Source organism: Adiantum capillus-veneris, chromosome 22 (genome assembly GCF_014529385.1).
Source record: "Adiantum capillus-veneris isolate H3 chromosome 22, ASM1452938v2, whole genome shotgun sequence".
NCBI classification, from domain to species: domain Eukaryota; kingdom Viridiplantae; phylum Streptophyta; class Polypodiopsida; order Polypodiales; family Pteridaceae; genus Adiantum; species Adiantum capillus-veneris.
The window spans coordinates 68,632,852-68,659,568 of record NC_140952.1 but is presented as its reverse complement, the minus strand read 5'-3'; the positions used below and the strand labels follow the sequence as shown (position 1 = coordinate 68,659,568).

At 44.6% G+C, this 26,717-nt stretch overlaps 1 protein-coding gene across 2 annotated transcripts; it reads left to right on the top strand.

Annotated features, from left to right (window-relative positions):
- The first annotated feature begins 5,816 nt into the window (after positions 1-5,816).
- Positions 5,817-26,098, top strand: LOC147429539 (uncharacterized). Of its 2 annotated transcripts, XM_086495792.1 has the most exons (10): positions 5,825-6,121; positions 6,284-6,339; positions 6,422-6,474; positions 22,511-23,073; positions 23,368-23,514; positions 23,587-24,150; positions 24,318-25,088; positions 25,363-25,448; positions 25,559-25,599; positions 25,712-26,098. In XM_086495792.1, exons 1-10 carry the CDS (start codon positions 5,900-5,902, stop codon positions 25,792-25,794), a joined length of 2,586 nt encoding a protein of 861 aa, XP_086351918.1. In that variant the 5' UTR covers positions 5,825-5,899; the 3' UTR covers positions 25,795-26,098. The 2 variants fall into 2 exon arrangements, with proteins under 2 accessions (XP_086351917.1, XP_086351918.1); XM_086495791.1 differs by having other exon boundaries at positions 5,817-6,121; positions 6,284-6,474; positions 23,626-24,150; positions 25,363-26,098.
- Positions 26,099-26,717: the final 619 nt, after the last annotated feature.

The following is a 26,717-nucleotide window of genomic DNA, read 5'->3' as shown; positions in this document are numbered from 1 at the left end:
CTAGCCTATAAGGAGTGTTTGGGAGGAGATTAATTAGCAATGTACCCCTCGGTCTTGCACCTTTCTTGATTCCCAAGCTCAGACCCTCATCATTCATGCCATGACTTCATCAGTAGCTCCTCAGTTTATTGTGGAGGATACGACGGCTCAAGCTATGTGGGAAGACATTCAACTTCATTATAGGAGAACTTCATTGACCAAGATCTCTAAACTAGAAACAAATTCGGATCACATCTTTATTCATGACTCCAACAACATCATGGACAAAGTTGTTGAGTTCACTCCTCGTATTAGAGACAATTCAAAGAAGCCGGACATCCCGTTGGTAATCCCATGCATAAGTTGCTTGCTAAATTTCCTAACTCTTTTGGTGCATCTAAAGACAATGTCTATATGCATCTTCCTATGCCTACTTATTCGAAGACGATTAGTCTCCTTTATTATAAATATCTCATTCGTAGCCAAGGCAAAACCAATGGTACACTTGTGGCACAAGGCAAGGGCAAAGGCAAACCCAAAGGCAAAGGTAATGGACAATCTTCCCAAGTCAAACCTTTGGAGCAACAAGGTAACAAGCACAAACCAAAGGAAAAGCGAGAGTGCACACTTTGTGGTCGTTCTGGGCATCTTGATGAGCGGTGATATACCAAAGGCTATCTTTCCAAAAAAGCCAAAGCAAAACTCAAATCTCAAGACTCTACTCTCTCTTCCAATGACAATGACAAGGGCAAAGACGGTAACACTAAAATTGCTTATCTTGCTCAGTCTCCTTCTCTGTACATGTGAAGATTCTCTCTCTAAAAGTGAAGACTCTCTCGTTGTCATCACCCCTCCCTCTCCACATAACCTTGAGGCATTTTCCAAAGAGGAATGGATTGGAGATAGTGGTGCATCCTCTCACATGAAATCATCTAAAAACCTAATGGAAAACTATAAAACTACTTCTTCATCGGTACACACATCGGTGATGATTCAATCTTTCTTGTGGTCGGAGTTGGTGAAATTTCGTTTGGAGATGCTACACTTCATGATGTTTTGAGTGTGCCTAAACTCTTTGATCTCAATTTCTAAAGCTACATCAAAAGGATCAGGAGTCTACTTCGATGATGAAGTGATTGAAGTTATTGATCGGAAGTCCCTCTCTATTGTTGGACATGGCCTTCGAGACAGAGGTGTCTACTGCATCAAATCTTTTATTTATAACATGTCTCCTCATGATTCTCACATTCATCAATTATTTGCTCCATCAAAAGCACTTCTCTCTCATTAAGAAAGTCTCTTATGGTACTATCGCTATGCCAATTAGGGAAAATTTGGACTCACAAATGGGCCTTATAAGCAGTTTGACTTCCTCCCTCATGTTCAAAATGGGCATGTGGTAAATTTTTTGCAAATCAAATCTAAACTTGGCAGAGATTTGACAGTTAGAATCTACTCTTCAAGCTCTTTCTATTGATATATAGCACGCCATGAGATTCCTCGTATTTTGAAAGATTCTATTTTTTATTCTCTTGTGATGTGACAACTCCGTTTAGAATCTAGAGAATCAAAAATAGAATCTTTCAAAATATGAAGAATCTCGTGGCGTGTTATATATCAATAGAAAGAGTTTAAAGAGTAGATTCAAACTGCCAAATCTCCGCCAAGTTTAGAGTTGATTTGCAAAAAATTTACCGCACGCCCGTTTTGGACATGAGAGAGGAAGTCAAACTCCTTAAAAGGCCCCTTTGTGAGTCTAAATTTTCCCTAATGGACATGTTCATATCACTACTTTGCTGCAGATTGTTGTCTCCTCAGCTCCACCATCCACACCATGTGTGCTCCTCTTGTGCTAAAGGCAAGCAACATAGAGCCTCTTTTACAAAGGAGGCCACCTATCAAGCCACTTGTGTTCTTGAGTTGGTTCATGCACGTCTAGCAGGTCTACTGGAGGTGGACTCCTGGTGACTCCAAATATTTCATGTTATCGGTGGATGATTTCTCTCGCAAAACTTGGGTTTGTTTTCTTTTCAAGAAGTCTAATGCTCTATCTAACTTCAAAGTTTGGATTTCTCAATTGGAGAATCAAACAAGATCAAAGGTTTCATTTCTCAAGACTGACAACAGTAGAGAATTTCTACCATTTGACAACTTCCTTGCTTCTAAAGGTATTCAAAGGCAAACTACCATTCCTTACATTCGTTCTTAGAATGGTGTTGTTGAGAGAAAGAATCGTACTGTGAAAGAAATGGCTCATTCTTTACTACAACATTCTAAGCTTCCTCTCGCCTTTTGGGGTGGAGCTATCACCACTTCAATATACATTCTTGACCACTTAAGTATACATTCTTAACTTCTCTCTCACTAAAGCGGTAGACGGTACAACTCCAAAGCAAATCCTCTCTAGACGTAAACCTAATGTCTCTCATCTTTGTGTATTTGGATGTATTGCTCCATGTGCATGTCCCTGCTTCCAAGCGGACTACTTTAGAGGTGAAGTCTACCCAAATGATCTTTACAAGTTTTGCTCTTTGATACAAGGGTTTTCCCTTCTAGGATCCTTCAATTGGAGACATTGTTCTCTCTCACTATGCTCGCTTTGATGAGTCTAAGTTTGGGCTTGATGGTGTTGAATTTGTATCTAACACTAATGATCCATTTGACATTTTGGAGCCTCTCTCTGCTCTCTCTCTTCCTTCCACTACACCTAGTATGTCTTCTCCATCGACTACTACACCAATTGTTTCTACTCCTCCCTCTACTACATCTACTCCTTTGTCTCATCCTTTCCCTACCTCTACTACTGTTGTTGATGTAGGACCTCCACTAGACTTTCGCATCCTAAGTGGGTTCGCACCTTATTACGGGACTCGGGTCTCCTTGGCTTGGAACTTCAGTAACAAGCCTCTTCAAGTACCCACCTCACTCGACAAACAATGCGCTATGCTTTGATGGCTCAACTTGAAGAGATCTGAGCATCTTCAACAACAGAGGAGGCTATGCCTAACCCTCATGGGCGTAAGGCTATGGAGACATAGATTTCATCTTTAGAGGAGGAAGTTTATGTTGAGCAACAACCAAGTTTCACCATTCCTGGACATGAGCATGATGTTCTTTTAGTGAAGGCTCTCTATGATGATCTTCAGTTAGCTCCTCGAGCTTGTTATGCGAAGATTGACAGCTTTCTACTTTCTTTGGGTTTCCAAAGAACTTATGGAGATCCTAACCTTTACGTGCTCATGACTAATGGAGAGATATGCTTCATAGTGCTTTATATGGATGATTTGATCCTTACAGGTTCTCACCCAGATCTTCTTTATTGGGTTCAAACTCAACTCTCTAACGTTTTTGCTATGACTCATTTTGATCTTCTTCAACAAATTTTTCACTGTTTCGGCCATCCTTCGACATCTCCCATTCTTCTTCGCTCAGATTCTCATAGTGCTATTGCATTGGCACATAATCTTGTGCTTGGTGAGAAAATCAAGCACATTGAAGTTCATGATTGGATTACTGATGGTAAAGTTTGACTTGCATATTGTTCTATTAAGGACAACATGGCTGATAGTTTCACAAAGCCTCTACCTCGACCTAGTCTTGATTATCTTCTGCAGTGAATTGGCGTCGGACCAGCCATCTGGCGCTGAAGAGAGGAGGTGTTGGAGATTGTGTCATCTCTAGATGGGTGCACACTTGGTGCACATTTATGCCCTACATTGGATTTTAGCCTTAGTCAAAGGTTATTAATTTGTATTATTATCAGTAGTAAACTCGATACACCTACTATCATATATAAGCACGGCCATTGTCTCTCATTTGTACAAATCTCATTTTATGCTAGGGGTAGAGTTAGCTCTCTCTCTCTCTCTCTCTCTCTCTCTCTCTCTCTCTCTCTCTCTCTCTCTCTCTCTCTCTCTCTCTCTCTCTCTCTCTCTCTCGCGTTATTGCCCTCATTCTGAGAAATAAAAGCATCAAATGCATGTTCAAGAATAAGACCAACGGTGAGATCGACTCATAAAATATTTTTATGGTATGTGCATGCCACGACACAACAATGAACATAAACTATTGTCATGTGGTGGCACACACATACCATACAAATGACGATCACGAGTCAATTTCAATGGATGCATGAAGATGAATGTTGAAGGTTACCTTCCTTCTTATTTTCCACCTTATTCTTGACATTCAATATTAGATGCATGCCAAATATTGTGTTGAATTAGAGTAGGGTTAAGAGAGATGCCCCTACCTTTCACCTCTACAAACGTCAGAGGGGGACGAAGGATTTCACCTTCAATTGGATGGTGAGTGCTTGTTGAGACTTGACCCTACATGTTGGCACCTCCTATTTGAGAGGAGGTTTTAAGATGGTCGATTCTAGGGACCATGCTTGACTATGGGATCAGGCTAACTTGGAATCCTTTGAATTCCCACAACATTTAGTTGAGAGAGGGCTCTAGTCGCCCGAGTGTCCACGGTGTGCTGAACTACACCATTAACTAGTGCATCCAAAGTGGCATAAGTCGGCACTCCCCCCCTTTCAAACACGTTAAGAGGGAGAGGAGTTGCCTCTCAAGGAAAATAACAACTTGAGGAGGAAGTAGACTAGACATCCCAAAGTTGGCACTCCCCCCCCTTCAAACACATTAAGAGGGAGAGGATTTGCCTCTCAAGAAAAAGGCAGCTTGAGGAGGAAGTAGACTAGACATCGATAGTACACAATCTTCAAGAGCAACATACCCTAGCCATCCCCATGCTATTCTTGATTAAAGTAGCTTAAAGATAATCAACCTCACCTTGTTATTACAGAGGTTGTCAAGACTTGAAGACATGTGCTTACCCGTAGGACCTTTTCTCTGGGAGCACATATGTGCTAATCACTAGATATCGTGTGCACATGGTGCGTTGACCGACAAGCTCATGTTCTTTTTTAACCTTTATACAATAGTAGTTTATGCTTATGCACCATTGTCAATAAATCGGATGGAGTTGTTCAGAAGTGAGTTTATGGGGAACATGCCCCTCTGACCAATCACTAGCCAAGTCCGGTGGCAAATCAAAAGTATGCACACACATTGCAACATTGACCTCCACAAATCAAATCTCACCACTTCTCGATCAAAACGGGACCTTTTCTCTGGGAGAATATTCTATGTGCTAATTACTGGATAATGTGTGCACATGGTGTGGTGGATCATCCGGACAATGGGCTTATGTTCCTTTTCTAACCTTCAAATAATAGTATTTTATACTTATGCACGATTGTCAAAAATATTGGATGGAGCCGTTATGAAGTGAGTTTATAAGAAGGGAAAATTACCAAAATACCCCTCTAATTTGTGGAAATTTCTCAAACACCCTTCAAATTTCAAAAATTCTCAAAATACCCCCATATATTTTGTCATAAATTCCCAAAATGCCCCTCAATTTTCCAAAATTCCCAAAGTACCCTTGGTTGAGAGATTAAATTTCTCCAAAGATAAAAAAATTTATACCCTTCATAAGAAGACTGATTGTCTATCAGTACAAGATACTAAAACTAGAATTTGAGTTGGTTATGTAGGCTTTGGAGATGAATGCTTCATTATTTAGATATAACTGTCCTTTTTCGCGAGGTAATTTGTGACAAATTACATGCTAAGCACTCAAAAACAGAACTGATAAGCTTGAATAATCCAACCAAAATAGTTACAAGGATATTTTGGGAATTTCCACCAATTAGAGGGGTATTTCGGTAATTTTCCCTTATAAGAACTAGCCCCTTTGACCGATCGTTAGCCAAGTCAAGTCAAAAGTGTGCACACGGTCGTATCATGTGCGCTTTGCCACTCCGACCAATGACCTCGACCGATCACATTTTGGTCGGCGCAGGTGCGAGGAGCGTCGTTCTCCCGCTGTGGCTGTGCTGCCGACAGCAATGCTTCCCCTCGCCGCTGGCTGTTCAACCATGGCGCCACAGCTGGTGCCCGTCGCCTCGTCTCCCTCCGTCTGGATGCCTCCTAGAGCCCTTTTCTTCCCTCAACTGTTGCCAACGGTACTTTCTGGATATGGCTTCCTTCGCGCCCAACATTTTTGTGGAAGTGGGCAGCTAAGATCCCATCCTAGAGACGCCCTGAGCGACCTGCTATGCAGGGACCAGGTATTTCCTAAATTTTGTTTACCTGCACATACTGTATAGAGTTTCTTACTTTGCTGCGAGTCAGACAATCATCGTAACATCTTATTCATGTAGTATGCATACATACGTTCATGCGCCACAAGAACTTTAGTGAATTATTGAGGTGCTTGTCATGGCTTTCAGAGTTCTGAGGGCAAAAAGCATCTCAGCTTATGTAGCCAAACATGCGCCAGACTTCTGTAGCGTGATGGTTGTACGAGGGAATACACTGCACTCTGTCAAGGATGCAGCAGGGTCTGGATTATCCTCATTTCGTTCAAGGGCAAGTGATGTCAGCATTTCACTGAGCATGTCGAGTGATGAAATACTTCAAGGTACTTGCGAAACTTGGTCTGCTTGTTTGCATGCTTGTGTGTATGTGTGTGAGAGAGAGAGAGAGAGAGAGAGAGAGAGAGAGAGAGAGAGAGAGAGAGAGAGAGAGAGAGAGAGAGAGAGAGAGAGAGAGAGAGAGTACATTTACGTCTTAGGAAGGCCGAAATTGGCCTTTAAGACAAATTCATTTACAATGTTGGTATCGCAAAAGTGAAGATGGATTGAGAAAAAAATCCTAAATTACTAGCTAGAGAAGCTAGGAGCTCGAACTGTAGTGAGGTACAATCATGATGGGTAAAATGGGCCTGGATGGAGCTCTATCCCTAGTAGCAATGCATGCCTATATGTGTTGGGTATACAATTAGGATATGCAAAACCATCTCCATCGAGTATCAATGGGGGGGTTTGCAAGAAAGTGTACAACAGAGATGGGGTTCCCTAATGAATCTGTAGGGATTAGCATAGAGATACCAGGATTTGATCGCGGCCATCTCTCTATGATATAGTTTCGGCATGCAGAATTTTGGAATCCTTTCTCTCCTAGAGAGAGAGAGAGAGAGAGAGAGAGAGAGAGAGAGAGAGAGAGAGAGAGAGAGAGAGAGAGAGAGAGAGAGAGAGAGAGAGAGAGAGAGAGAGTGACTGTATTAAGGTTTACGGAAGGTGGAAGTCGGCCTTTGAGACAAATGAATGTCCTATGTATCGCAAAAGTGAAAATAAACTGAAAAGATAAATCATAAAGAACTACTAGCTAGGGAAGCTTGGATCTGAAACAAGACGGGATATAAGGGGGACTGGATGGAGCTTTGCCACTAATGGCAATGCATGTCAGGTATGTACAAGACAATATGCAGCCATCTGTAATCAAAAACGGGGTGTACAAAAAGGATGGGGGTGTACAACTCCATGATAAATATGCCTGGATCAGCTCTGATTGTCAGTGTTGAGATTTGATCGCTGCCACCTCCCTATGATGTAGTTTGGCCATTGGAAATCCTGGCACCCACTCTCTCCGGCTAGCTCTGAGGCTCTCTGCTCGTGCCACGGTGACTCCATGCCAAGGGAGGCAAGTATAGGGGGTGCATCTTTGAAAGAACTCTGTAAGCCATGTGCTGCAATCCCCCTCTGTCACATGCATATAGCCTTATGTATGTAGACAAGCTACTTATGTCTTCTAGGGCTTAGGACAACCTAGGAACTGATTTGGCACCTTTGTGACCCTGTCTGCAGGACGTGCATACAACTTAGTTAGTTATGATATGTAAGGTGCAGCGGAATGAATGTTGTATTTTCTCAAGATTAGTGATCTTTATTTCTCAAGGTTCCTTTTAGTTCTTAGGGAAAGAGAGCTTTCCGTCTTATGGAGAGTGCTATGATCACGAACAAAGTGAGTGGATATTGTGCGTGCAAGTGAATGAGACTGAGAGAAGGAGAGAGAAGAGATACGACACCCGAGAGGTTGTAAAACCCTCCTCCGAAGGCCCCACTCTTGTCGGCGAGAGTGGTCTACTTTGATTGCACAAAGGTGTACAATGCGAATGCAATGGATTGATGCAATGGGATTATGCCGATGACGACGACGGTGGTGACGACGACGACTTGATGGCTGAAATCTGAGATCTTCTAATCGCTGAATTCGGGGACTGTTTCGATGGCTGAAAATGACTATTTTGGCTGCGTTTTTATGGCTGAAAATGGGGGAGCATTTGCAACCAACTTGGGGGGAATCTGCTACTGCGTCATGGCTGAAAATCTGCGTTTTTAGGCTGCAAACCAAAAACGCTGACCTGCTGTCCTAGCGTTAGCGATTTGATGACCTTCTGCTGCCGAATGGCTGGAAACAGGAAACGCTAGGGCTGCTATGCATCTCCTGATGAAAACGCTACAAGGTTGATGTCTGCTCTGTTGAATGCAATGAAGAAAAACGCTGAATTGACCAGCAGATCCAGCGTTAGTAGATGCTGCAAAATCGTTGAGCTTGCTGGGACAAAAACGCTAAGGCCTGAGGTGATTCTGTCGCGGGAGAACACCGAGGATGGGGGTGATCCAAAGGGGAACAAGCGCTAAAAGAGAGAAGCTTCTAGGCAATGGTTCTGCTGCTAGAGAAGGAAACGCCAAGGGAGGGGTGGTGATGGCGATGGGTCTACTGCTGCGGGGGGTACTGCTGAGAAGTTGCCTGTTGAGCGGGAAGCTCCTGCTGCCTCTTCTGCCAGAAAGTGTGAACTTTGGTTTGCTTATATATTAACTTAGCAAAATTGCCCTACCTACTTTTGTAGGAAAGTCACTTAAAAATAATAAGTGAAAATCCCAATAAATAGGAAAATAGGCTAAATGCACTGGAAAATTCCCCTAATTGATGCTAATGGATTCTGATGGGAATTCCGATGATCATCCTGTGTGCAACCGGAGGATATGTATCTATGCTAAGTGACTAGGCATGCACGGTCTACGAATAGACTCACAAAAGTTCCAGATCACTGCTATTCTAAACTGATCGGACTGATTGAACCCTGCTGTGGTGTAGATTGTCCACGGACACATAGGGTTGGGATGTGTCACGTGACAGCCCCTCCTTTTCAAAGTGAGGTACTGGTACCGAACTGTATGGCGTCGAGGGAGATCGCCAACAGCATCCGGAATCTTGGAAGGGACTCTTTGCCGGCCCACTCTGATGTGTGGGTCGTGCGGTACTTGAACTTCATAAAGGTCTGCAACGCTTGCTTCTTTGGGCCGCGCCGAAAGCGACACAAAGTCTTCAGAATCTTCTTTCTTGCTTCAACTTCGTTTAGAGTCCTGCTTCTTTCGTCTTCAAGAATCTCCATGGTTGAAAATTCCTGAAACCATCTCCAACACAAAACCATGAACATACCCATTCCATGTAAAGTGAAGGAAAAAAATCTTGTCTTCTCTACAGATTGTGCATGCAATGTAGATGAATATAGAGACGGACTGACAAACCATTCATCAAACACATGCAAACAATGAGGTTGAATCTTTTCTGTTTGATCGAAACCAATCAACTGTGGCAAATCACAATGGAAATGCCCATGCTTGGTGCTCATACAATCATGTGCTCTTTCTACAACTGTGTCATGCCAAGGAAGAGACATAGAATGTGACTTCTTGACATACAGACTTGTCAACTTTTCATGAAGAATCCGCATACATTCGTGCTCATCCATGAGAGAAACGTGCTCAACATACAATATGTCATGCCTAGGAAAAGGGATCACATAACGTTGTTGACTAAAATACAGGAAACCTTCACGAATGAAACACTTGAACAATGCGTGCGTATCAATCATGCGAACACATAATACTTCTTGTGATGGTTCTTTGGACCTAGGCTCGATAGCCAAGATCGCTTCTTCTTGAAGGGGTTTTGTGGACCTAGGCTCGAGAGCCAAGATTGGTTCATCCTGAATGATCGAATCGTCCTGTGGGGTTTCTTTGGACCTCGACTCGAAAGCCAAGATCTGATCTTCGTGATTGATCGAATCTGCGAGGTTAGTTTCGCTAGGAAAAACATTCACTTACACATCATCCTTGTGAACAATCACATCGTGTTCATGCAATTCATCATGCTTGTGAGAAATCACATCTTGATCATGCAAATCATCATGCTTGTGAGAAATCACATCTTGATCATGCAAATCATCATGCTTCTCATAATCATGCAAATCCTGTGTCATGCTGTGGAGAAAAAGAGATTGAGAGAATCTCCTTATCCCGAATTCTTTCGACCTTGTCCTGCATATTAGCAATGAGAGATGGAGAAGGAGCAGTGTCCATTCCATGCAAGGCAGTAGGAGAATCACTTTTGGCATTGAGAGTTAAAGTGCTAGCCTCCCAATCAACGAGAGGGTTTATTTCACGAAACCATTTCATGCCTAAAATCATGTCACATCCTGAGAGAGGAGAAACAACAAATCTTCTAGTGAAGGCAATCTGTTGAATTGCAAACAACACATCAAGGCACTCCTTCGTGATGAGAGCGTCCATACCAGGACGAAAGCCAAAGACCTCGATAGGAGATCTCGGACTAACTTCGAGGCAGGCTCTCTCAACAAGAGAGGGGTTGATCACATCATGCATACTACCTGGGTCAAACAATATGACAAAACGGTGCCCGACGTACGACCATAACATTTAATGAGTGAATCATCAATGGGAGGGTCCTGAGAAACTTTGGGCACAATCGTGTTATCATTCATTGCATTGACAGATGTAGTGGGTGCTGTGGGTTCTTTAGATTCATTCGATTCAAGCTTAGGACATGTTCGTTTTATGTGACCCTTAATGTGACAAAGAAAACAACGACCTTCTTTAGAGTAAGTGCTTTGTTCTTCCGAAGTGATGTATCTTCCTACAATTCCTTGTGCTACTTTTTCATCCGGAGTAAGCTTAGGTTTAGCAGTTGTGTTAGCCTTACCCTTAGATTCATTGGAAGAATTCTTTGATGAGAGACTCTTGGAAGATTGGTTAGAAGAGTTATCATTCTTACTGTTCGTACCATTCTGAGAAGTCTGCGAGGTACTTGTGGAAGTCTTGTTCTCCTTAGGCTTTCCCTTGTTGTGCTTCATCTCTTGTGTGAGAGCAATTGCTACCGCCTTGTTGAGATCGATTGGATCAAGTACCTCGACATCGTACTTGATATACTCGTCCAATCCAAAGAGAAAAGCCTCTTTGCGCTCTTCATCTAACATGCGTAGTTGGGTACCTAGCTGCAAAACACAATTAGAAAAAGACATAACCGGCATACCATTTTGCTTGAGAGCGCGCCAATCGTCCTTCAATCATGCGAGGTACTGAGGTGGCATAAACCGCGCCTTAGAGCTTGTCTTGGAAATCAGCCCAACTAAAAGAGAGAGGCGTGAAATCGTCGGCTGCCTCTAGGTGCGCGGCTAGCTGTGCCTCTTGCCATGCGTGGTACCAATTAATGGCATCACTGGCAAGGTACATGGCTGCCGTCAAAACTTTGCTATTGCTTGTCTTCTTAGTTGTCGCAAAATAAGCATTTAATTGATGCAACCAATAATGAATAACTGTAGCATCCATCTTACCGTCATACTTACTGAAAATCAACTTTTCTGTAACTGGATGGTTGGAATCCGCGTCGTGGCTTGCGCCACTCGACGAACTCCCACGATCTTTGGGTGGTTCGGTCTTCGAGGCTAGGACTTGGGCAATCAATTCTTGAGTGCGTAGCTCTCGTCGAGCTTCACGCTCGGCCTCCAAAGCCAATCTACGAGCTTCACGCTCGGTCTCCAAAGCCAATCTATGAGCGGCACGATCGGCCTCCAATGTCGCGTTTCGTGTTGCCGCTTCTTCCTTTCTTAGTTCTTTTCTTGCGTCGCGCTCGCGTTCTAAAGCAAGGCGCTTGTCTTCCTATCTATCCATCATGGCCATCATCTGCTTCATCATTGCCTCCATAAGGTTTGGCGTAGATGGCGAAGGGGGAGGGTTGGAAAAGTCTCCTGGTAAGGAGAATCCTTCGTCGCCTCTCTCATGCTCATCACCTGAATGCGAAGTATCCATGCCGCTTTGGGTGACGACCATGCACTATGATCTTGGGGTCTTAAGCTTGCGAGGAAACTTGGGTTCTTGAGGGTCATGAGGTTCTTGAGGTCCTTGATTTGTGAGAATCTTGGGTTCTTGAGGTTCTCTTTCGCTTGCAAATCGCGTTGGAGAAGGCTCTTCTCTTCACCTGAGTTCTACTCCTTTCTGCGGGCGCACCCCTGGGCGGCCTTGCGCTCACACCAAGGTTGCTTTTTCCCACCTCACGTCGATTGGCCGGCCGCTAAGTGCACGGTCCACTCTCAATGAGTGAAAAGAGACACAAGGGGAGGTTGGACAAGCTCTTCTTTCTTGGGATTCCTGTCACTCTTCAACAAAACACAATTAGGAATCGCCACGCCCAAGTAAACTTGGGTTCGTGCGATCGCAACAAGCAAAAAAATTCTTGTGGTTCTTTCCTTGAGTAATGCAAAACACTTCCAAAGCTCTGATACCAATGTTAGGTGCAGCGGAATGAATGTTGTATTTTTTCAAAATTAGTGATCTTTATTGCTCAAGGTTCCTTTTAGTTCTTAGGGAAAGAGAGAGCTTTCCGTCTTATGGAGAGTGCTATGATCATGAACAAAGTGAGTGGATATTGTGCGTGCAAGTGAATGAGACTGAGAGAAGGAGAGAAGAGATACGACACCCGAGAGGTTGTAGAACCCTCCTCCGAAGGCCCCACTCTCGTCGGCGAGAGTGGTCTACTTTGATTGCACAAAGGTGTACAATGCGAATGCAATGGACTGATGCAAGGGGACTATGCCGATGACGACGACGGTGGTGACGACGACGACTTGATGGCTGAAATCTGAGATCTTCTAATCGCTGAATTCGGGGACTGTTTCGGTGGCTGAAAATGACTGTTTTGGCTGCGTTTTTATGGCTGAAAATGGGGGAGCATCTGCAACCAACTTGGGGGGAATCTGCTACTGTGTCATGGCTGAAAATCTGCGTTTTTAGGCTGCAAACCAAAAACGCTGACCTGCTGTCCTAGCGTTAGTGATTTGATGACCTTCTGCTGCCGAATGGCTGGAAACAGGAAACGCTAGGGCTGCTATGCATCTGCTGATGAAAACGCTACAAGGTTGATGTCTGCTCTGCTGAATGCAATGAAGAAAAACGCTGAATTGACCAACAGATCCAACGTTAGTAGATGCTGCAAAATCGTTGAGCTTGCTGGGACAAAAACGCTAAGGCCTGAGGTGATTCTGTCGCGGGAGAACACTGAGGATGGGGCTGATCTGCAAGGGGAACAAGCGTTAGAAGACAGAAGCTTCAAGGCAATGGTTCTGCTGCTAGAGAAGGAAACGCCAAGGGAGGGGTGGTGATGGCAATGGGTTTACTACTGCGGGGGGTTACTGCTGAGAAGTTGTCTGTTGAGCGGGAAGCTCCTGCTGCCTCTTCTACCAGAAAGTGTGAACTTTGGTTTGCTTATATATTAACTTAGCAAAATTGCCCTACCTACTTTTGTAGGAAAGTCACTTAAAAATAATAAGTGAAAATCCCAATAAATAGGAAAATAGGCTAAATGCACTGGAAAATTCCCCTAACTGATGCTAATGGATTCTGATGGGAATTCCGATGATCATGCTGTGTGCAACCGGAGGATATGCATCTATGCTAAGTGACTGGGCATGCACTGTCTACGAATAGACTCACAAAAGTGCCAGATCACTGCTATTCTAAACTGATTGGACTGACTGAACCCTGCTGTGGTGTAGATTGTCCACGGACACATAGGGTTGGGATGTGTCACGTGACATGATACCCTCTGATTGCACGAGGCAGAATCAAGCGTTATTACACGGTTGTGGGCGTCTAAGACTGTCATAAATTCTTATACTATGTATGCTGCAAAATTAGGGTTTCTCCTGTAACTCACTTTGCATATGCAAAGGAGAGATAGAAGTATAAGCACACAAAGGAAGATGGCTCCAAGACCTTGATACGCTGATGTGTCTCAAGGAGAATGTAAGGTGCAGCGTAAGAGAGAACGCACCGAGATCTATGCTTCGCACAAACAACCCTTTATTGATTGAATTAGAGATGGTTCCTTATCCTTTAGGAGAGTGTGGAGAGAGATATGTGATGTGAAGGTATATGTGAGTGAGAGAGATAGAGAGAGGAGAACACGAGACCAAGATGGGGTCCCAACCACCCTCGGAGGGCCCCCACTCCGTTGCCGGAGTGGTCTTTGCTTTCTTATTGCACAAAAGATTGTACAAGACTGTTATACCTGATGCTCATGCAGTGCACACCTTCAAGTGACTGTGCCCGTGGTAACTCCTTGTAGAAAGGCACCTACGGGGCTGACATGAATGGCCAAATAGGCTGAGAACTATTTGCTGTCCAGCCCTCTGAAAAAAGCAGGTATGGGATAAAATCTGATGGTTCTCTGCAATGGATTTGGGAGAAGATGATAGGGAAGATAGGGGATCACCTTGGCCAGCCTTGGGGCAGCCAATGACGCATGAAAGAGAATGGCGATGGACTCCTGCTGTTGGCGGTAGGGATGAGGAAGAAAGGCGATGGGAGGGGCGAGGAAAACGTGGCTGCTCATCTGCAAGGACTTTGATGAAGGAGGAGGTGGCGATGGCTGTCCTGGAGGTTGGAATAGGAAAACGCTGGAGCTCCTAATGGCAAAACGCTAGTGTAGAGGGAGCAGTAGATGGCGCCCCAACTCCATCTTACAGTATTCAATTCACGTGGAAATGATAGATGAAGGTCTCCTTTTATATGTAATCTCTAGTCTAGAGATTAAGGCCAATCTTTGACCATTCAATTTTAAGTCACTTTTGGGTGAAGGTTAAATGTGCACTAATTAATGTGCGACTTAGGTGCACACGTGGCTGCATCTCCTAGATGACCTATTTGATCAACTTGAAAGTGGACAAGCCAGTAGCCCTTACCTCTAGCTACATGATGATGGTTACGGATGCCCACAAACGTGTAACAACACTCGTCCATTTACTTGTACAATCATTTATGCAAGAGAGTATGCAGTATACATAATCCTAACTAATGGAACTGCTTGGGCATGCAGGTCCTTGGGCTTGTACCTTGACTTCGTACTTTGTTAGATTTACACCACTTTACTGCTTCACAAGTCTAGGGCATACTTGTACGGCTAGTATTTCTCCGGGCTAGCCACTCATAGTCTAGGTTGTTCCTGGTTCGACCGCTCAAGTTTGGGGCCAGCCGCCCACTTTGTCCGGGCGCCTTCATATATTTCCATATATCATTTTCTTGTTGGGTCGTGGGGGATTTTTCCAGGCATTGCCCTACCTCCCCTTGGGCACCTATTCATGGGGCCAGAGGGGTACCCACTTCCACACTATTTGGTTATTGTGTATTGGGTCTTCTGCTAGTCATGGGGGGCTGATCGCCTTCTCGTCACCATATCAACGTTTTGTGTTCTCTCTCTCTCTCTCTCTCTCTCTCTCTCTCTCTCTCTCTCTCTCTCTCTCTCTCTCTCTCTCTCTCTCGTTGTCTGGCCGCTTGAGTTTGGGGCCGGCCGCTCACTTGAATTGGACGCCCACCTTGGGCACTCCTATATAGGGGGGTCCAGGGGGGGTACACATTTCATCATCATCTGATCATTGTGTTATTGAGAGCATTTGTGCATTTAGCGTTCTCTCTCTCTCTCTCTCTCTCTCTCTCTCTCTCTCTCTCTCTCTCTCTCTCTCTCTCTCTCTCTCTCTCTCCAGCGTTTTTGGCGGGCGTGGCTCTCACCCTCTCCGCTGCTCACTCTCACATGGTATCAGTCGCCAGTGTTGAGGGCGCACCTTCAGCAACAGGTACTTTACCCAAGGGATCATCAAACAGCCAGCGTTTTTGTAAAGGAGCTCAGTGTTTTTGCATTCACCAGGCAAGCAATGGAAATCTGCGTTTTTCTGTCCCGGAGGACCTTACCTCAACTTGGGTTTTTGCATTTACACCTGGCGTTTTTTATCAAGGCTGCCAGCGCTACTGTTTTTGGGCAATTTCATCGCGGAAAACCTCCTCCTTCCATTAGCGTTTTTGGCTGCCATCTGCGTTTTTGGACAGCTGCTGCGTTTTTGCAGGAGAGGGGGCAGCACTCAGCTTTGCCCACCTGGATCTTGCCTACGACACACGGCGTTGCATCTAGTGCATTGCTGGTCAAATTCCTCTTCAGATCTTCAGATTTTAGCCAGCAATACATGCTCTTTTCTCTGTTTTCAGCCCACCTGGGGTTGTGCCAGGGATTCACCATCCTTCCTACACCCTCTGCACTGCTCCGGACCCTACCGGGGGTGTACAAGCACGCTGAAAATCGCTGGACAGCAGGGTTTTAATCACCTCGCAGTTGCGTTTTTGGGTGGACATCAGACACTTGGCTTGAGTTTTTTACAGAGGATGAAGTTACCTCTTGCCAGGACACCATCCGGTGGTTGGTCCATGCGGTCTCTCAATGACTGTTGCAGTACACGATATCTTCGACATTGAGTTGATCATCTACGGGCGTACGATCCTTGGGAGATCCATTCATTCCAGCCATCATTCGGCGGTTGCGCACTCCGGAGGGGTTGGTGACTTTTGGTTTGCTATGGACACACCTATGCATTCATAAGAGGAGTTCACACGAGATATGGCCATGCTCATGGCATATGGGATTCCGACATTCCCAGAGGACGACATCACCATCTTTGGTGGATAAACACTTACCCTTGACCTCGACACGTCAAATCACTTGTTTACACATGAGCATCTACATGGACTTAGCGAGAGGATCTTGGATCTCTTCTTGGACATGTTCACTGCTTGGATCTACAGTCTGGAGCGGTGTCACGTGACACATCCAACCCTATGTGTCCGTGGACAAGCTACAGCATGATCAGGGTTCAGTTCAGTCCAGTCAGTCTAGATTTAGAAGGGATCTAGCACTTTTGTGAGTCTGTTCGCAGACCGTGCATGCCCAGTCACTTACTGTAGATGCATATCCTCTGGTTGCACACTGCATGATCATAAGCATTCCCATCAGAATCCATCAGAATTCTCCAGGGAATTTTCCAGTGCATTTAGCCTATTTTACCTATTTTTAGCATTTTCCACTTATTAATTTAAGTGACTTTCCACCAAAAGTAGGTAGGGCAATTTTGCCAAGTTTGTGTATAAGCAAACTAGAGCTAGCACTATTCGGCAGAAGAGGCAACAGGAGCCAAGCTCAACAGGCAACTTCTCAACAGGACCTTGGCGGTTTCCCCCACCAAGCAAGAAGACCATGGCCAGAAAACCCCTTCCACTAGCATTTTTGGAACTGCACCAGCTTGGCGTTTTGCATCAGCACCGCCAGCAAGTCCCAGCAAATAGCGTTTTTGCATTAGATCTCCCCGCAGCAGAAACCAACTGACCTAGCCTTTTTGCCACCAGCTTCCCTAGCGTTTTTGGATTTCAGCATATGCAGAGATTTCAACAGCAGATAAAGACCAACAAGATTCAGCCTAAAGTGTACCAGATTCAACCCGGAAAGACCATCAGTTTTCAGCCTTTGGGAACCTCTGTTTTCAGCCCTAAACCTGCAGAATTTCAGCGACGAAGACCCACAGAAACAGCCCCAAAAATCAGCATTTTTGGACCCGTAGCAGATTCAGCCCATAGCTTTTTTGGACAGCAGTAGAAAGATTTGCAAATTTCAGCCCTTAGGTTGACTTCGTCATCACTGTCGTCATCGTCGATATAGCCTAGACTTGCATCAGTCTCATGCATCAGCCATTGAACCAGATTGTGCAATCATAAGTAGACCACTCTCGCCGACGAGAGTGGGGCCTTCGGAGGAGGGTTTTACGTCGTCTCTGGTGTCGTATCTCTCTTCTCCCTCTATCTCTCAGTCTTATACACTTGCACGCACAGTGTCCATCCACTTTGTTGTGATCATTGCACTCTCTCATTAAGAACGGAAGGCTCTCCCTTCCATAAGAACAAAAGGAACCTTGAGCACAGTTCGGAGCACTCATCTTGAGCAAAGCGTAAACAATCATTCCGTTGCACCTAACAAGTGGGACTTCAGTTCTTTAGAGTTTACCCGCAAGATGTGAGAGATCAGGCATCCTTCGACTACATCCGGAGTCGTGCGGAGCTTGGCTTGGATGGTAGTGCAGTTGCTCTTCTACACTCCTAATCATTTGGATTGCTACCTTCATAGTTGCTTACACTCACCCTCAATAACCTTCCAGCAGTCTTATCCCCCGACCTGGGCAGTAGGCCACTCCTAGCTCATTCACATTGAGATGCGGTTTGGTGGCATTGTTGGCGTGGATTCTGTTTTGGTTGACATCGGAGGATTGGAGGCAAGAGATACAGGCAAGACAGCGCAGACAGATTGGTCTGACCTTTCCTCTTCTCAGAGGTTCTTCACAGCGCAGACTGCTCAGTCTGGCTTCCCTTCGTACAGGATGATTACGTTGCAGACAACTTGGTGTGACGACACCTCTTCTCAGAGGCCCTTCACAGTGCAGGCTGTTAGAGTCTGGCTTTCCCCTCATCTTGGATTACCCTACCTACACCATCCAGTGGTGGTCCATGCGGTCTCTCGGTGACTGCTGCAGCTTACGGTAGCTTCTACAGTGCATACTATTTAGTCTGGCTTTCCTTGATTCGAAGGAGTTTACGGTGCAGATTGCTACATCTGGCCTTCGTGGAGTTTTACATAGCTTAGCCACCAAGCCACACTGGGTTACAGGTTCATGCATTGATAGGCTTCTGGTCATTCTCATGACGGTTCTCGGGCTTCCCTATTTTCTCCAGATGGTTTGACTACAGACACCCCAGGTCCTATTGGGCAGGACACTTGCAGGTCTATTGGCACTCCTTTCACGACAAGAAGTTGTTTTTTTTTCACACTCTGTTCGGGACCTTCACGTCGTATCTTCACCCTGTATCGGCAGAGTACAATAGTTTGCTACACTGCTCGTGGTACTTAACCATGGAGATCTCTCAGAGGTCGTGACACCCCAGACTGCTGCTACACTCATGGAGTATTGTCCTTCAGTGGACATCGCAGTAGACATCTTCATCATTTGCCTCACATCTTTTTCTTCACGCGGTTTGCTCTGCATCAGGTGCTGAGAGGGGGTGTTAGATTTACACCACTCTGCTGCTTCACAGGTCTAGGGCATACTTGTACGGCTAGTATGTCTCCAAGCTGGCCACCCATAGTCTAGGTTGTTCATGGTCTGGCCGCCCGAGTTTGGGGCCGGCCGCCCACTTTGTCTGGGCACCCTCATATATTTCCATATATCAATTTCTTGTGGTTCGTGGGGGATTTTTCCAGGCATTGCCCTATGTCCCCTTGGGCACTTGTTTATGGGGCTAGGGGGGTACCCACTTCCACACTATCTGGTTATTGTGTATTGGGTCTTCTGCTCATGGTATTCATGGGGGGCTGATCGCCCTCTCTTCACCATATCAACGTTTTGTGTTGTCTACTCTCTCTCTCTCTCTCTCTCTCTCTCTCTCTCTCTCTCTCTCTCTCTCTCTCTCTCTCTCTCACGCTTCCGCACACGCGGACTCTCACAATACTTGATGTAGTCATCCAAGCCAAAGATGTAACGCGTCCTTGCACTCGTCCTCCGTTTACCGAAGTTGCACACCTAACTACAAAACACGATTCGAGAAAGACATAACAGGAGAATTGTTTTGTTTAAGAGCATGCCAATCATCCTTAAGTTGGTCTAGGTATTGTGGAGGCATGAACCGAGCCTTTAGGCATCTTGGAATTCCTTCCAACTATAAGATAGTGGATGGTCTTCCAAGTAGGACGAAGAATGGTCCTCTTCATACGCCTTGGCTCGTTCTTCTTGTTACGCTTGATACCAATTAATGGCATCACCGGACAAGTACATAGCGGCAATCGATACTTTACTATTGTCAGACTGCTTAGTAGTATCAAAGTAAGCATTAAATTGATGCAACCACGAATAGATAGTGACAGCCTCCATCTTACCATCATACTCACTAAACTGGAGTTTCTTCGTGATGACTGGTGCTTGGGAATCGGAATATGCCTTCATCAAGGCCTTGGTGATAGTAGAAGCAAGTCACCCATAATCGAGAGCAGACTCAGAAGCCGCCGATCAAGAGATCAAAGATGCGACAAGCTCATGAAGATGCTTGTCTTTCTCCGCCTCCCTAGCCAACAAATTGCCCTCCCGTTCCGCCTCAAGAGCAAGCCGCTTTGCCTCCTTCTCAGCCTCAAGAGCAAGACATTTATCCTCCTCGGCCTCAAAAGGCTATCCTTCACGCCTCTTGTGTCATCATCATCTCCGTCATTGTCTGCATCACCAATTTCAAGGATAGGGGTGGGGGATGAGGAGTGCCAGGGGATGTTGATGAGGGAGGTGCAGTAGAGAAGGGATCCAGGACACTGGGTGGAACAGAAACAACTGGTGGAGGAGGATCCATTGAAGAGGATTCGACCCCGATGGGAGAAGCTTGCGTATCCATGCCGCTGTGGGTTTTGACCATACAAGATCTTTCCAAGTTTAGGAGATGGGAGTAGTCCTCACACTATGGACCTATCTACCCTCTCACATGCACACCCTCTTGCGGCCTTGCGCCACAAGGATTGCTTTGTTCTCGCGCTCTCAATGCCTCACTCCGACGCCAAGGACGGAGCCTACTTTACCGAGAGTGAGAGGAGGAACCTTAGGGATGCACGCTAGCCCACATAGATACAAAGAAAAAAACTTGTTAGGGTTGTTACACCTCAGATACAAAGAAAAAAACTTGTTAGAGTTGAGTTAGTCAAGCCGAAGCAAAAAGGGAAGCTCTGATACAAATGTAAGGTGCAATGGAAGAGAGAACGCACTGAGATCTACGCTTCGCACAAACAACCAATTATGGTTATTGAATTAGAGATGGTTCCTTATTTCCTATAGGAGAGTAAGAGAGAGACATATATGTGATGTGAAGGTATATGTGAGTGGGAGAGATGGAGAGAGGAGAACACGACACCATGATGGGGTCCCAACCACCCTTTGAGGGGCCCCCACTTCATTGCCGGAGCGGTATTTGCTTTCATATTGCACAAAAGACCATACAAAACTGCTATACCTGATGCTCATGCAATGCACACCTTCAAGTGACTGCCCCCGCGGTAACTCCTTGTAGTAAGGCACCTCCGGGGCTGATATGAATGACCTAATAGGCTGAGAACTGTTTGCTGTCCAGCCCTCTGGAAAACGCAGGTATGGGATGAAATCTGATGGTTCTTTGCGATGGATTTGGGAGAAGATGATGGGGAAGATAGGGGATCACCTTGGCCAGCCTTGGGGCAGCCAATGGACGTGGTGGAAGAGAATGGCGATGGACTCCTGCTGATGGCGATAGGGATGGGCAAGAAAGGCGATGAGAGGGGAGAGGGAAACACGGCTGCTCATCTGCAAAAAACACAGATGAAGGAGGAGGAGGCGATGGCACCAACCCGTTTAAAAAGTCAACCAACTCGTTAAAAATTACGACGCTTTACGATAGAAATTTTAAAGTATAAAAGGGCATGAGAAAAAAATGAGCCATCAATACATTGGCATGTAAATCAAGTGCCATGAAACTGGGTCTAGAAACTTAGAGAAGTTTTGAACATAAGAATGAAGACTCATCATGTCTAACAAAAGGTTTTGTAAATAACTAAATTGAAAGAGAAGTGGAACTAAGTAAAGGGGAACTAAAAGCTTCTAACTTGAGACTTTGCAATCTTTAAACATACAAACAATCTCTAGTGGGAGCAATGACACTTTAGATATGTTGATGATGATCAAGTAGTAGGGGTAGTTTTTGTACATGCGGATCTCTAATGTTGCACATGGCAGGGGAATTGAGGGTGCCTTCTCTAGAGAGTAGTGTTTTATAAGGGAGGACTAAAAGAGAGCAGTGTTTTATGTTTCATGTTTGTTTAGGGAGGACTATATTTGGGATCTAGTCTTAGGCTATGGTCACTCGAGGCTTAGTTATCAGTTATTTGAACAAATAACTAAGCCTCATTCTTGGTCACTCGCAAAAAGGAGCATTAAATGAGTAACTATGGCCACCCTTCGTAACTATGCCGATTTTGGCATAGTTGTGGAGTTCAAGGCTTAGTTGGGAGGATGAATGAATAACTAAGCCTAGCGTGACCATGCAAGAGGCTTAGTTATTCATTTAATGCTCTGTCTGGGCATAGTTGGCTTAGTTATCTGTAACTGATAACTAAGCCTTGTGCGACCATAGCCTTATGAACACAGTGGATTTATTTGAAGGTGGATCCTGTCATGCCCAAAAGTGTGTGTATTAACATAGATGCCTGCCATCTAGCGAGGGAAGGATATTTTGTTACAGATTGGTTGTGCATGTCAACAGTGCATGTCGGCACATGGTTTAATTCATGCAGACCTGTTTGCGTCTTAAAAGGAATATGGTTAACAACAATCTTTTATAACAAGAATCTTAAATGCATGCCGCATGACTTCTTTATGTTTTTGAAAGCAGATCAGTTGATTACAGAGGAGGGCTTTTTAGTTGGTGAAGATGGCACTTCCCATGCGAGATTGGTAAATAGTGCTTCCATGAACATTTCACGAGGGACTCCTGATAGTGTCGGCCTTCCAAGTTCTGCTGCTAGAGTTCTGATGAGGTACCATTCAGCCATGCCTCCTAGTAGGTTGTCCGAAGCTACAGCAGCTGTACCCTTTCAGGAAGAATCTCGTAGGGCTGATCACTGGCAGAGACCTGGAAATGACAAAACACCTTTGGTGACTAGGATTGAAAGCAAAACATCTATGGCTACTGGTCATGCAGGAGAAGGCTCCAGTGCATCCATGGAGGACTTGAGTGGTTTAGCCAACTCATCTGCTGCAAACGCAAGCAACCATAGGATGATGGATACATCAGATTTGGAATCGTGCAGTGATTATGATGCACTCTCTCAATTTAGCTTCGATCTAGAAAACTCGGCCGGATCAAGCACTCTTGAAGCATTATCATCACGAAATTTTTTGCATGAATTGGAAAATGCTCCAATGGATCTCAACCCTGCGTGTAACACCAATGAGGTATAAGTATGTTGGACTCCTAAATCAATCAATGAAATTATTCTTTGTGGCTGGGCATATGCGTTAGTTTGCTGAGATTGCAAATTCAAAGGCTAGTACGGTAGTGCCTCATCAGAATTTTCTTGTTTTCAGTGACCATGTGACTGATTGCTTCTGTCATTTGTTTCCGTAAGCATCATTTCAGCCAAAAGGAATCAAAACAGCAATCATGTGTGTATCACGTATATATCAAATTTGTTGAGGATCATGGGATTTTATGCATTGGCAATTGCTCTGATTTGCTAGTGTATGCAGGTTCTTCCAGCTCTGCAGTTTGAATCGCTGCAGCAGCAGCTGAATGAAGCGATGCAATCCGCACAACTCTGGGTTCAGAGGGAAGCAGAGTGCCAAGCAAACAACTTAAAAATGGCAGAGGGTATAATTGAAATTGCCAAGAAAAAGGTGATTGTCTGTGGAGTACTTTTTCAGCTCAAAATTCAGCTCTGATTTAGATATTTTCCATTGTTTATACAGATTGATGAGTATGAAAGGAAACTAGATGCCGCTTTGCAGGAGGCTAGGATCGCATCACAAAATGCTTCTTCTTACAAAAAGGAACTCGAGATAGTTGGCGCCATGGTAGAAGCAGCTCAGAGGGATCAAGAGATTTTACAAGAGAGGCTAGCAGAAGAAGTAAGACAGCATAATGTCACACGAAATGACTTGGAGGCTACAAGACGGATGGCAGATGCTTCTGCTTTGGCAGCAGAGTTGGCTGAGAAAGAATTTCAGGCAGAAAGACGCAGATATGAAGAAACAATTTTAAACCTTGACAAGCTGAGGAAAGAAGCTGAGGAGAGAGCTTCTAAAGAGGCTACTGCAAGACGAGAGGCAATTCTGAAGTTGAGGAAGGAGCAGAAGTACTCAGTTTACACCTTTCAAGAGATACAAATAGCAACAGATAATTTTTGTGAAGAGAACAAGTTAGGGCAAGGTGGATATGGACCAGTCTACAAGGGAAAATTACATCATATGACAGTTGCAATCAAGGTTTTGGCTAGAGAAGGCTCGCAAGGGCGCAAAGAATTCGAGAAAGAAGTGAGTGACAAAAGAAATCGGATTGGAATTTATGCCACGTCCCAATCGTTTACAATTGAGTCTTATGTTCTTTGCCTTCCCAATCGTTTGTAATTAGGTCATGTATGCTTTGCGATTTGCTGGTTCTCCTGTTTTGTCTCATTTCTTGTTGTGCTGTACTGTTCCAGGTAGAGCTATTGTCTCACATTCGTCACCCTCACCTGGTGATGCTACTTGGGGCCTGCCCTGAGCACGGTTGTATTGTTTATGATTACATGGCCAATGGCAGCCTTGAGGACCGCTTGTATTGTAAAGACAATACTCCTCCCTTGCCTTGGTATGTTCGATTCCGAATTTGTTTAGAAGTTGCAACAGCTCTCCTCTTCCTGCACTCACGCCCTCAGCCAGTTGTTCATCGTGATCTGAAACCTGGCAATATTCTGCTAGATCAACACTTTGTCAGCAAGATTAGTGATGTTGGTGTAGCTAAGCTAGTACCAAACAATGTTACACTTAATACTACCATCTACAAAGAGACTGTGCTGGTTGGAACCTCTGTATATATAGATCCAGCCTATCTCCAGACGGGTGTGGTAACCCGTGAATCGGATGTATATTCTCTAGGCATTATCATGTTGCAGCTGTTGACAGGCCAGAAACCAATGGGGGTTACTGATTTAGTTGAGGAAGCATTAGATTGTGGACGAGTTGAGGATGTTCTTGACAAGATTGCAGGTGAATGGCCTCTTGCAGAAGCATCAGCTCTTGCCCACTTGAGTCTGCAATGTGCAGATCCAAGAAGGAAGCATCGCCCTAATCTGGAAACTAAAATACTTCCCGAACTTGAACGTCTCCAGAGAGTTGCAGATATGGCAGCTGCCAGCGTGGCCTCTGCAGGGCCATCTTCCTCTGGTAGAACGAATATTATTCCAGGCTCTTTTTTCTGCCCCATATCTCAGGTTCCAACTCACTCACTTCCTATTTTTTATTATGTGGTTTTGCTTGAGCAACGTGAAGCTATTGGGTTTTCAAGATTATCCATCCCCTGTTCAGATGTGCAGAGCTCCTCAAAAAGCTCACCAGCCTGGCTGGTCTGTACAGAAGTAGCTAGATTACGAGATGTGTTATCAGTGAACTTGGCAACCCAATAGCTTGGCTTTGTGGTGCATGTTTTTCTTTGACAATGAGAGTGATTGATTGTCACTGGTTTCAATGCATTTCATATTGAAACAGGAAATCATGGAGAATCCGCACATCGCAGCGGATGGTTTCACTTACGAGCATGATGCTATTAAGCTTTGGCTACGGACAAACAACAGGTCACCAATGACCAATCTTGAGCTTAGTCACAAAAGTCTCATCCCCAACCTTGCCGTACGATCAGCTATCAAAGAATGGCATGACAATGGTTTGCTTTTGGCTTGATAAGAACAGTATGGAATGTTCGGCTTTATGATCAACAAAGGCAAGGTTCGTTATTCCCTTTGAATTGAATGAAGATGAAAGCTCTTTTTTTCTGGTTAGGGAGGATTTTCAGTGTGGTTCAGAGACAGCAAACACCTTAATGGTACATTCTTTCCAGCAATTCTGGCGATCAGTCTGTGTCGTTCCTTTCGGATCCTCAGTATTCTGTCTTCCAAGCTTTGGCTGTTGCAGGTATGCTAGTCCCTTGTGACCTGATCAGCTATACATTGCTAGTTGTCAGGAGATTTGCAACAGCCATGCATCCATGCACGTTTTGCTAGTGATCAACATAGACAGTTCCCGCCAGCCTGCTAGATTCATATTATCAATGATGGAGGTCCAGCTTTTCCTCATTTGCTTCCCTCAATCTGGGGTCTTTTATGACTTATTATATTTGACTTTCCTAATTGCCATGTCTTTGCGTGTCTATTACATTTTTACCATCTGTATGTACTTACTCCCTGTACTCCTGCTTGCCTTGAAACAAAAAATTATCGACGTCGTACATGCTTTGCTTGATGTTTGCTCTCCCTTGGAAGAAGTAGAGCTTAATCTTTCAGGATTGCACACTCCGGGAAGGTCCTTCAGGATGAACTCGGTGACCCTGTCAATTCCTATACAGAATTCTTCTACACAAACCCAATTGTAAAACTCATATGTTAATGTTGGTGGCGGCATTCCTCCGAGAATCATCTTTGCTTATCAAATCATACAGTAATATTGATACTTGGCCTTCTTGTACATATACTTTGTCCAGAAGGAGTCAAATCTACAACTTGTGAAGGGCAAAAGCCATTATCATTACAGGAAAAAACCAAGAGCTTCTAAAGAAGAAGACAAGCAATCAAACAAGAGTTCAAGAGAAAAATAATAAACGATTTATATGTTTGAAGAAATGTGAGGAAGGCAATGACTATCAAAGAAGAGATAGACTTCTTACTATGAACCTTAATTACACTAAGATCAGGTCTTTAATAAAAAGGTACAATAGGGGAAAAATGACCTTCTGTGAACCTTAATTAAGCTAAGATTTGAGGCAATCAATTTGAAGAACTTGTGAAATGCACTTGGCCACTATAATCCTGTGCTTGAAGCTTTTAAGGATTGATTAGGCCACCAACAAG